The sequence below is a fragment of the Dipodomys ordii genome, unplaced genomic scaffold (assembly GCF_000151885.1).
Source record: "Dipodomys ordii isolate 6190 unplaced genomic scaffold, Dord_2.0 Scaffold19, whole genome shotgun sequence".
Taxonomy (NCBI): domain Eukaryota; kingdom Metazoa; phylum Chordata; class Mammalia; order Rodentia; family Heteromyidae; genus Dipodomys; species Dipodomys ordii.
The window spans coordinates 15,990,924-16,003,238 of record NW_012267235.1 but is presented as its reverse complement, the minus strand read 5'-3'; the positions used below and the strand labels follow the sequence as shown (position 1 = coordinate 16,003,238).

The 12,315-nt window shown below is 40.6% G+C and overlaps 1 protein-coding gene across 1 annotated transcript in view; it reads right to left on the bottom strand.

Moving 5' to 3' along the window:
- Positions 1 to 12,315, bottom strand: part of LOC105983500 (chromosome unknown open reading frame, human C17orf85) — a 52,228-nt gene that overhangs the window by 3,357 nt on the left and 36,556 nt on the right. The window contains exons 8-11 of the mRNA XM_013013410.1: positions 11,378 to 11,477; positions 10,547 to 10,650; positions 7,353 to 7,650; positions 3,228 to 3,382 (exon numbers count right to left, since the gene is read on the bottom strand). Of these exons, the coding sequence (XP_012868864.1) occupies positions 3,228 to 3,382; positions 7,353 to 7,650; positions 10,547 to 10,650; positions 11,378 to 11,477 (657 nt within the window). The remainder of the gene's footprint in view (positions 1 to 3,227; positions 3,383 to 7,352; positions 7,651 to 10,546; positions 10,651 to 11,377; positions 11,478 to 12,315) is intronic.

Genomic DNA, 12,315 nt, shown 5'->3' with positions numbered 1-12,315 from the left:
TGTGGGGCTTGAACTCTGGGCCTGGGTGCTGTCCCTCAGCTCTTCAGCTCAAGGCTAGCGCTCTACCACTTGAGCCACAGCGCCACTTCCGGCTTTTTTGTTTTTGCTTATGTGGTGCTGAGGAATTGAACTCAGGGCCTCAGGCATGCAAGGCAAGCGTTCTACCACTGAGCCACTTTCCCAGCCCCACAATGGACAATCTTAGTCCAGAAAAGCAAGTGTTAGATGGACATCTGTAGCCTCAGCACTCTCTGAAATGTTAGTGTTGACATACAGTGAACAACGATGTTGACTTAATGCCTACATTAATGGTTGGCTTGCTTGGCCAAGCATTCTGTGAAGATTCCATGACACTTCAAACATTTCTGCTTTGGTCTGATAGAATACCTATGAGGAGATTGTAGACTATTATCAGAGTGGAGACTGCAGTTCCTTGCTTCCCCGTGTACACCACCCCACAGGGAAGCTACAGGTTGAACAAGGCCTGAGTCTGATGGCTTGCCTGCCACATCACAATGCAGACCACCCAAAAGCCTTCAGATCTGTACCCCAGACAGACAAGGATGCATTGGGAGCTGTAGCCATCTTTCTGCCCCTGTAGGACTTGGGGTCCCTCCTCTCCCAGTTTGTTCTGAGTTCTACGGCCTCTTCCTAGCAATGGCTCAGAAAGGAAGAGTGCAATATAGTATCCCAAAACACATCCTTGGTAGGGCAGGGTCATTCACACAAGATTTGCTCAAGAAGCCAGATGGAGTGTTTAGAGGGTGAGCCTCAGGTGATGTCAATATCCAGAGGCTGGTCATTCCTTGCATCTCTGAAGTCATCTAGAATAACAACACCTCTCATATCTATCCAAGATGCATTTATCCAGGTCCATCAGCACAGGAGCATGCAGAGGGCCCCTTTAAGCCCATCCAGAGGGGACACATTTGGCTTTGTTGTGTGAGGTTCTTGCCTGACAGTATCTAGTACAAGGTTATGAGTTCAGCAGATACACACTTAAAAGAAATGTGAAAATAATTTTCTAACTGGTTTTATTTTAAACAAACATTAAGGGTCAACTTAAAGGATCACACAACTGAACTGTGCTCTTCAGTGTCAACCAATGTCCAATACCAATGTCATGCCTGTAATCCTAGCTACTTGGAAGGCTGAGACTGAGAGGATCATTTTCTTAGGCAAAAAAAAAAAAGCAGCTCACATGGGGCTGGGAAGGTGGCTCAGTGGAAGGCGCTTGCCTTGCATGCATGAGGCCCTGGGTTCGATTTCTCAGCACCACATAAGCAAAAACAAAAAAGCCGGAAGTGGCGCTGTGGCTCAAGTGGTAGAGCGCTAGCCTGGAGCTGAAGAGCTGAGGGACAGCGCCCAGGCCCAGAGTTCAGGCCCCACGACCAGACCCTCCACCCCCCCCCAAAAAAATAAACAAACAGCTCACAGAATGCCTTCTCAAGCAATAGATGGGCATGGTGGCATGTATCTATCACCCTTGCTTAGATGGGGAGAGTCAAAATTTCAGGTCAGCCCAGGTGGAAAAGTCTACAAGACTCTATCTCAATGGAAGACTGGCACAGTGGCTACAACAACCAGAGGTGAAAAACAGGATCACAGTCCAGGCATGCACGTGGGTAGGAAGTAAGACCTTACCTGAAAAGTAAACTATGGAAAGAGGGGTCTGGGAATGTGGTTTAGTGGTAGAGTACTTGCCTAGCATGCATGAAGTCCTGGGTTCAATTCCTCAGTATCATATAAACAGAAAAGGCTGGAAGTGGCACTGTGGCTCAAATGGTAGAATGCTACCCTGAAGCAAAAAGAAGCACAGGAAGAGTGCCTAAACCCTAAATTTAAGCCTCCAGGACTGGCAAAAAAAAAAAAAAAAAAAAAGAGGGCTAGAGGCAGAGCTGGCTCAGCAGTGTAGTGCGTACCTAGCAAGCATAGGCCTTAAATCCAAATCCTAGCACAAATAAATGTATGAAGGTCAGTGTCATATACAAGACAAAGGCAGGCTGGGAAGGTGGCTCAGTGGTAGAGTACTTGCCTTGCATGCATGAAGCCCTGGGTTCAATTCCTCAGCACCAAATAAACAGAAAAAAAGCTGGAAGTGGCGCTGTCGCTCAAGTGGTAGAGCGCTAGCCTGGAGCTGAAGAGCTGAGGGACAGCGCCCAGGCCCAGAGTTCAGGCCCCACGACCAACAACAACAACAAAAAGACAAAGGCTGCCCAATCATTCCAGAGAGAGGAGAGAGCTAAAGGGCAGCCCATTCCAGAGAGAGGAGAGAGCTAAAGGCAGCCCAATACTTAATGCTGGATTAGATCCTGGACTAGGAGAAACTGCTTTAATGCTCATTACTTGGACAGCTGGCAAGACTGAACCATAAACTACAAATTATCAACTATTACAATGATCAGACACCATCTTTCTTCAATTTGGTAACTATACATGAGATGACCTTTTTTTTTTTTTAATGTTTCTAGTAGACCTTTAGTAGATACTAAATATTTCATGGTCTGGGAAGGTGGTTCAGTGGTAGAGCGCTTGCCTTGCATGCCTGAGGCCCTGGGTTCGATTCCTCAGCACCACATAAGCAAAAAGAAAAAAGCTGGAAGTAGCGCTGTGGCTCAAGTGGTAGAGCGCTAGCCTTGAGCTGAAGAGTTGAGGGACATCACCTAGGCCCAGAGTTCAAGCCCCATGACCAAAAAAAGAAAAAGATCTGGCTACTTTCCTCCTCAAAAAATAAAGGCAATTGAGATCTTATTCCTTCCCCAGGACTAACTCTAAAGCCATTTTCTCTAGAACTTCTCTAAGAATTCTACTATTCTCCAGTAAATATGTGGAGGGAGCCCTTACACAGACTTCTCACATGCTGGCACCCAAGCCAGGGTCTGGAATACAGCATCCACACGCATAAAGCTGGCGCATGAGGGTTTGCATGCAAAAATAATCTAGTCCAAACTTTTAGCCACTTACCAAACCATATAACTTAATTCTTGTTGTTGTTGTGTATAAAGTATATTAATGAAATTCAAGCTAAATTGCTTTTGAAAAAATACTGAAAGCTATTTTTGCCAAAGTCTATTTTACATGTCCCAAAATTCCAATGCCTAAAATTTAGATGTGATGAACAAAGTGTAAAACAGTGCTTTATCTAAGAACATTATCTCTGCCCCAAATTGCTCTCTGAAGCTCAGAATAAAGTCCAGGAAAGCTAAATAAATAAATAAGAACAATACCTGATTTAGCACTGCTGATTGGTGGCCGTGGATGTGAGTGCTGCCGTTTTTCATCTAAGAGGTGTCGAACATCTGCAAATTTCTCCGGTGGCAATTTGTTCCCAATCCGATTTTTTATATTGCTTGTGGACATACTATCTGCCTTCATGGAGTTCCTTTAAAAAGGGAGTGAAAAATTAACCAATTTCAACTATGAAACAAGTTCTATTCCATAATCTCACACTTTAGATGAGATTTTAAACAATTTAAGTAACGCAATCTAAAACAGACAACATTCCCTTAGAAATACAATACACCAATAACCTCTTAAGGAACCATAACCAACATGTTGTGAAAACAGTGGTGAGAGCAGGCAATCTGTTTAGTTTCCTAGCATGGGTTCTACACAATGTCTGCACACTATCAAAGAGCATACAACTACACGTTCCATTCTACCAAAATAAACAAATGAGATCTGGCTGACATCGAAACCTTATAAGGTCTATAATCAACTTTTTTTTCTTTTACATTGTCGAGGAATGAACTCAAAAATTTCAAGCTTTCGGGGCTGGAAAGTTGGCTCAGTGGTAGAGTGCTTGTCTTGCATGCATGAAGCCCTGGGTTCAATTCCTCAGCACCACATAAGCAGAAAAATCCAGAAGTGGAGCTGTGACTCAAGTGGTAGAGCACTAGCCTTGAGCTGAAGAGCTGAGGGACAGCGCCCAGGCCCAGGACCAGGCCCCAGAGTTCAGGCCCCATGACCAATAAAAAATTAAAAAAAAAAAAAAAAAAGAATTTCAAGCTTTCTACCATTTGAGCCATGCCCCAATCTTTTCAGTTTTAATTTTTTCAGACAGAGTCTTACTCTCGCACTAACTTTACTCGGGCTGACTTCAGACAGCAAATCCTCTTATCTCTGCTTATAAAGTAGCTGAAATTACAGATATAAATTACTACTACCTAGCTACAATCCCTTCTTTAAAGAGAAGAATCAGGTGCTGGTGGCTCAAGTGCTGTCATCCTTGCTGCTCAGGAGACTGAGATCTATGGACTGTGGTTCAAAGTCAGCTGGACAAAAAAGTCTATGAGACTTTTATCTCCAATTAAACAGCAAAAAGCCAGAAGTGGAGGTATGGCTCAAATGACAGAACACCAGTCTTCAGTGATAGAGCAAAGCAAGGATGGGGATCAAGTTGAAGCCCCGGTATTGACAATAAATAGGTAAAAAACAACAAAAACAAGTAAGAGACTTTCCAGCCAATGATATCAGCTAGAAAGTGGCATAACTTCTGCCAATCTTCTTGACTAGAAACTTCTGGGACAACTAAAGATGAATGAACAAAGCCATACAAACAAATCAGCATGAAAAGCCTTTGTCTTTCCCAAATCTACCACCAATAACATCTTCAGGGAGGGCATCCCTAGAATTTAATCCTTAAAGTTTTAGATATACATGGAATCTTCTAGTAACTTAAAAAAATTAAATCTGTATTATTTTTTGTTCATTAAGTCAGCAAAATTGAGAACAATAATACTGAAGGGTAATGTGGACAGGAAGTAAATTTAGCAGTGCTTAGTATATTTTTAAATATATACACTACTTTGTATAGTTGCTAGACTTTGTATGGTAGCTAGAATCTATCTTGCTAATTCAATACTAAGTAAACAGAAATATAAATGTCCATCAATTAGATAGTAAATAAAGCCAGACCCAGAATTGCAGGTCTATAACCCCAGCACACTGGAGGCTGAAGCAGGAGGACATCATTCCAGGCTAGGTTGGGCTACATAGTAAGACCATGTATAAATCAATCAATCCAATAACAAACAAACATGGGAGTAAATTTGGTGCTGGTACTTGGGTTTGAACTCAGGGTATGGGCACTGTCCTTAGCTTTTCCCCTCAGGACTGGCATTCTAGCACTTGAGCCACAGCTTCAATGTTTGGTGGTAAACTGAAGATAAGAGTCTTACAGACTCTCCTGGCCAGGATGAATTCATACTGGCACCCTAAGATTTGAGATTATAGGTATGAGCCACCAGCCCCTAAGTTGATACTTCAAACAATGGATTGAAAATAACAATAAATGTGTGAATACAAGGGTTTTTCATTTTCTGGACTGTCTATATATAACAAGGACCACTTGTATAGAGGAAAAACTATATGTTTCTACAAGGAACCAAAATTGTAATTAAAAGTAATTACAGGGCTGGGAAGGTGGCTCAGTGGTAGAGCGCTTGCCTTGCATGCCTGAGGCCCTGGGTTCGATTCCTCAGCACCACATAAGCAAAAAAAAAAAGCTGGAAGTAGCGCTGTGGCTCAAGTGGTAGAGCGCTAGCCTTGAGCTGAAGAGCTGAGGGACAGCGCCCAGGCCCAGAGTTCAGGCCCCATGACCGAACCCCCCCCCCAAAAAAAGTAATTACAAAATTACAAAAATGTGTTCATATGTGAAAACAGCACAATAAAAACACTTTCACATTACAAATGTATACTAAATCAAAACTAAGGTGTCAGTGGCTTATGCTTATAATCCTAGCTATCAGGAAGCTGAGATCCATAGGATTTGTCATTTCAGATAGAAAGCCAATGAAACTTCATCGCCAAAATAACCAGCAAAAAGCAGGGCTAAATGAATGGCTCAAGTGGTAGAACAACAGTGGAGCAAGCAAGCAAGCACACCATGTTTCAGTTCAAATCCCAGTAACATTAAAAATAAAATAAGACTAAGAATGTAGCTTAGTGGTAGAGTGCTTGCCTAGCATAAATGAAGCCCTGGGTTCAATTCCTCAGAACCACATGAACAGAAAAAGCCAAAAGTAGTTCTGTGGCTCAAATGGTAGAGTGCTAGTCTTGTGCAAAAGAAGTTCAGGGACAGTGCCCAGGCCCTGAGTTCAAGCCCTAGGACTGGCAAGATAAGTAAATTAAAATTAAATAAAGTGTGTGTGTGTGTGTGCTGGTCCTGGGGCTTGAATTTAGAGCCTGGGTCTTGTCCCTGAGCTTTTGTGCTCAAGACTAGTATTCTACCACTTTGAGCCATACTCCACTTCTGGCTTTTTAATGGTTAATTGTAAATAAGAGTCTCATGCCCTCTCCTGCTTGGGCTAACTGTGAATCCAGATTTCAGCCTTCTGAGTAGCTTAGGTGCCCAACAAAAAATATTTTTAAAAGTTTATAGTTAGAATGTTCAAGAGGAAGTGAACCAATAACCCAACCAAGGAAACGGAAACCCCCGGAAAAGAACCTTAAAAAAAAAAAATAAAAAAAAAAGTTTATAGTTAGTATTTAAAATAAAAATATATGGTTCAGTGGTCTACTGCTTAACTAGCCTGCATAAGGCCCTACGAGTTCAATCTGTAGCCCCACAACAAAAATTTCTAACAACCAAAATTTAAAGCTAAGCCAAGTGCTGTTGGCTCATGCCTATAATCCTAGCACTCAGGAGGCTGAAATCTAAGGATTGTGGTTCAAAGTCAACCAGGGCACCAAAGCCCATGAGACTCTTATTTCCAATTAACCACCAGAAAACTGGAAGTGGAGCTGTGACTCCAAATGGTAGACTGCTAGCCTTGAGCAAAGAAACTCAGAGACAGTGCCTAGGCCCTAAGTTCAAAAAATTAAAATTAAAAAATAATTCAAGCCAGGTGCCAGTGGCTTATGCCTATAATAGTAGCTACTCAGGAGGCTGAGATCTGTGGATCACAGTTCAAAGCCAGCTCAGGCAGGAAAGTCTGTGGGACTCTTTTTTTTTTTTTTGGGGGGGTCCGGTCATGGGGCCTGAACTCTGGGCCTGGGCGCTGTCCCTCAGCTCTTTAGCTCAAGGCTAGCGCTCTACCACTTGAGCCACAGCGCTACTTCCAGCTTTTTTCTTTTTGCTTATGTGGTGCTGAGGAATTGAACCCAGGGCCTCATGCATGCAAGGCAAGCGCTCTACCACTGAGCCACCTTCCCAGCCCAAGTCTGTGGGACTCTTATCTCCAATAAACCACCAGAAAATGAAGAGTAGCACTGTGGCGCAAGTGGTAGAGTACTCGTTCATCTTGAGCTGAAGAGTTCAGGGACAGCGCTCAGGCCCAGAGTTCAAGCCCCATGACCAACCAAAAAATAAATAAAATTCAAAGCTAATACTGATTTAAAAAAAAAATCACCTAATATTTTTCAACTGAGATTCCACTTCATCAGCATACATAGTCATTTTCATGTTCTTCTTTGGTGAGGGAGTAGAAATCATTTTCAGTTCCAGATCATAGTCCATTTCATCTGAGTCTGAGTTGCTAGCACTGGACCTCCTGGATGTGCTCCGCTCACAGGTCTGCTTGAGTGCTGGGATCTCCTCATGGTACTCTACCACTACCCTGTCATCTGCATCCATGTCCTGATCTTCCTCCTCCTCTGCCTCCTCTTCTTCCTCTTCTTCAATGGGTTCCTCAGGAACATTAACTAATCCTGAAGAAATTTAACAAAAAAAAAAAAATTAGAGAAAGCTTAAACTAAACTAAACTAAAACCAACAAGTTTTATTTTCTACTCTACATGAGTGAAAAAAAAATCCCATCTCAGATTTCACTGGAACACTAGCTATCTATAAAAATATCAAACTGACAAAAAAAAAATGTCAAACTGGATACCACTCTGGGTGCCTACAACAGAATGGTTATGTAAAAGGATGACTTTAGTCTAAAAAAGTATTATAATGCCACTTAAAATATAAGTGATTATTCACAATTCTGGTTTTTAACAAAATCAACAATCAAGATACTCTGAAGGTCATTTTGAATATAAGCAGACTAACAGCTGAGGTCAAACAAAGCAATAGTCTACCTTCTTGTTTCATCTCTCATATGTATGCAAATATCCTTTTCAGTCTATTGAATGCCATGTTTTTCACATTTTTAAGGTTTTTGATAATGATTTCACTGTTTAAAATGGCTCTCAAATATAGCACTGAAGTGCTGTGTAGTGTAGTAGGTATGTTTGTGCCTTGTGGAGAAAATGCATATATTAGGTAAACATCTCTCAAGCATAAGTTGTCTATGAATTCAATGTTAATTAACCAACAGCATATATTAAATAAGGTGTCTTTAAGTAGAAAAACAGGTACAAAGTTATATCTTGATTAGTTGGTGAAAATAGTTTGACCAGAGGCTTTGGATGGCTCATTATTTGCTGATTCATCTTGTACACTGTTGAGGAAAATGTAAGCTGGTATCCTCATTGTAAAAAACAGTAGGCAGGTCTAGAAATGTTAAACTTAATTTTTTTTCCATTTGTACAGGGGTAAATGCACTGTATTAAATATGTAAGGTCTTATCTACGTGGGTTTGATTACAGAAACTAATAAAGCATTCTATAAATTAAAAAAAAAACAGTAGACAGTTTTCTATAGAACTGTCATCTGACCTACTATGAGGTGCCACTTTTCCTGTAGGCAATTCAAATGTATCTGCAGTTCTTTGTTAATACAGCATTCTACACAACAGCCAAAATATGAAAAGAACGTGTGCAATGACTAAGAAAGCAACTGCAGGACAGGCATATATGGAATATTCTTATTCATTCCTAAAATACAATGAGATTTTCTCATCACCACAATATGAATGGACTGGAAGATATATACTCATTAACGTAAGCCAAGCTTAAAAAAAAAACAGAAAACCATTTGCTAATTTAGTGTTTGCATATAACCATTCAAAATATTGAAAATCAGCCATTAATTTTTTTTTGGGGTCTGGTCGTGGGGCCTGAACTCTGGGCCTGGGCGCTGTCCTCAGCTCTTCAGCTCAAGGCTAGCGCTCTACCACTTGAGCCACAGTGTCACTTCCAGCTTTTTTCTTTTTGCTTATGTGGTGCTGAGGAATCAAACCCAGGGCCTTGAGCATGCAAGGCAAGCACTCTACCACTGAGCCACCTTCTCAGCCCTCAGCCATTAATTTTAAAGTATGTAAAAATACTTCTAAGTAGAAAGTAAAAATATAAAGTATATATTTACAAGAATTATAATACTCATTATGAAATCAGACAAGGGAAAAATGTACAATGAAGTCAGTTATTATATCAGGGTGCTAGAATTAAGGGCAGTTTGCCTTTTTAATATCTTTAATTTGGACATAAAGAGTAGATGAAGCCAGAGCTGGTGGCTCATGCGGGTTCTTATCTACTCCGAGGACCAAGATCTAAGGATCATGGTTCAAAGCCAGCCTGGACAGGAAAATCCATGAGACTCTTATCCCCAGTTACCCACTGAAAGCTGGAAGTGGAGCTGTGGCTCAAATGGTAGAGGCCAACCTTGATCAGAAAAGCTCAGAGAGGACTGGGAAGGTGGCCAGTGGTAGAGTGCTTGCCTTGCATGCATGAGGCCCTTGGTTCAATTCCTCAGCACCACATAAGCAGAAAAATCCAGAAGTGGTACTATGGCTCAAGTGGTAGAGTGCTAGCCCTGAGCTGAAGGGCTGAGGGACAGCGCCCAGGCTCAGAGTTCAGGCCCATGACAAAAAACAAAAAAGAAAAAAAGAAAGAAAAGCTCAGAGGCAGTGCCAGGTCCTGGTCCTGACTTTAAGCCCCAATACTGGCCAAATAAAAAAAAGAGTAGATGACAGCAGTATCTTACAGTTAACTAAAATTGGAGAAAACTGAGTAACAAAATTTATGCATTATAAATATATACATTTCACATAAAGTACTGTATATAGGCATTAGATAAAAATGTAAAGACTACATTTCTTCCTGCATATATCATCACAGTGAAATATGTATTTGCATGTTACTCTGTGTTATATGTATGTTTTTATATTCTATACTGGCTTGCTAGTTCTTTAAAACAAGCAGAAGATTCCACACATTAAATACATGCTTTATAAAACATAATTAAGATAATTCCTTTACAATAAGAATGAAGGAAGCCTACTTCATGGTATCCTTCTTTTTGAGTGGCTTTATGTGCATAAACCAATAAACCTGCAGCAGACAATGCAGCAACTTACTTACATAATCAGAAAATAGATAATAAAATCAGCCTATTTGTTAGGATAATTAAAATTTTCTCATGTAGTTGTTGACATAAATAAAAAAATTAGGTTTTCCTTAGCAAAGTTTTATTTTAATTTTTTCTGTCACATTTGATCTTCTGTTGTTTGTTAGAACAGCTTTATAAAATCATTTGATCTCTTTGTATGGGCAATTTAAAATTAATAGTGACTTGACTTACTTTCCTATATGTTGGCAGAGGGTGAGGGCAAGGAAGAGAGGATGATAAAAGTTTGGAACCTTAAAAGACTGTATTAAGAATAAAAATATGATTTCGAGAGCCAAACATGTGTCTACCCAAAAGCTGAGCAGGCAACTACCGGAATGTCGGTGTTTATACGACGTCAAGCCAACGTCATCCCCAATCATGGCTCTCTTCTTGATCACATCCCTCTGAATGCGACGGGAATGATATCTTCGCTTCCTGCAACATTCCAAAGTTAGCACATAATCAGAAACCAAAATGCATTAATTAATTTCAACTATACAACTGACTCAATGTTAGGCGCTAAAACAGATTTTTAAAAATGAAACCAAGGCAGCATTTTAAAAATTTACCACAGTTAAGAATTATGAATTCTTTCTTCTTATCTTCCTTTCATTCTACAAGAGTTTCTGAAGGATTCTACTACAGAGTAAAGGATTAGAAAAAGCTTAAGGTATAGCCTATAATCCCAGATACACAAGAGATAGAGGCTGAAGGATCAAAAGTTAGAGGCCAATCTGGGAAAAGTTAGTAAAATCCAATTTCAAAAACAAAATAAAACCAAAAGGAAGCTAAGCACCAGTGGCTCAGGCCTATAATCCTAGCTCTTTAAGAGGTTGAGATCTGAGGATTACAGTTTGAAGCCAACCCCAGGAAGACAACTCCAAGAACTCTTAAGGGTGGCTCAAGTGGTAGACAGCCAGTTCCAAGGGAAAAAGCCAAGACATAGCAATAAGGTCCTGAATTCAAAGCTCCCATACTGGCACAAGAATAGAAAATTAGAATTAAAAGAAGACTGAAGGTGCAGTTCAAGTATCAGAATAGCCTACCACATGGGAGGCCCTAAGTTCAGTCCCTAGTTGCTGCAAAAAAAGGAAGGAAAGAAACCCCTAAAGTACCATTTTTTCAAAAATTATTTGATTGTACATTATAATTTTAGACTCACCAGGAATTGCTAAGAATCCCTTTCATGCCTCCATAGTTTGGATTCCCATACTTCATGTAGTACTGACTTCTTCTGGCTGCCCCAAGTTCCTTTTTGTCATCTAAAAATCAATATAACAGTTACCTAAAATTTCCTGTGGGTGTGAAGACAGTATCAAATGGAAGTGTCTGTTTGTGTGTGTGAGAAGGGGAAGGGGGAGGGAGAGAGAGAGAGAGAGAAATATTTTCCATAAGTGAGACAAAAATCAATGTAATTGGATAACAAAAAGGCAAGAGCCACTGTAAACATTTCCTCTCTTAGGCAACACAGTATGGGGAAGACAGAGCAAAACACAGAGATAACTGAGGTTGAACTGTCAAAGAGCTAACAAGGTTAGTAGAGGAAATATTATAAAAAATAATATACTGAGGAGTGGCTCAGTGGTCTTATACTGACCTAGTATATCTGAGGCCCTGCCCTTGATTCCTACCCATAACCGTGAAAGACATAAATTTCTAAAAAACGTGAGTTTTTCAGAAAAGGTAGATTTTTTACTGTCCCTGAAAGATAATATTCATTTCTGAAAGATAAATATTATAACAATGCAGAAAGGTTAAAGAATCAAACTATATGTAAGTGTATATATTTAACCAACCATTTTCTCTATGTTCTTGTGATATTCCTCAATATAACTTAAAGACAACCGTGCTGTGGCTCATACCTACCAACTATTAGAGAGGTACAGCAGCTGAGGTATAAGGCTAGTAAGTGGGCTGGGAAGGTGCTCAGTGGTAGAGTGCTTGCTTTGCATGCACGAGGCCCTGGGTTCGATCCCTCAGCACCATATAAGCAGAAAAAGCTGGAAGTGGCTCTGTGGCTCAAGTGGTAGAGCTCTAGCCTTGAGCTGAAGAGCTGAGGGACAGTGCCCAGGCCCAGAGTTCAGGCCCCACGACCAGCAA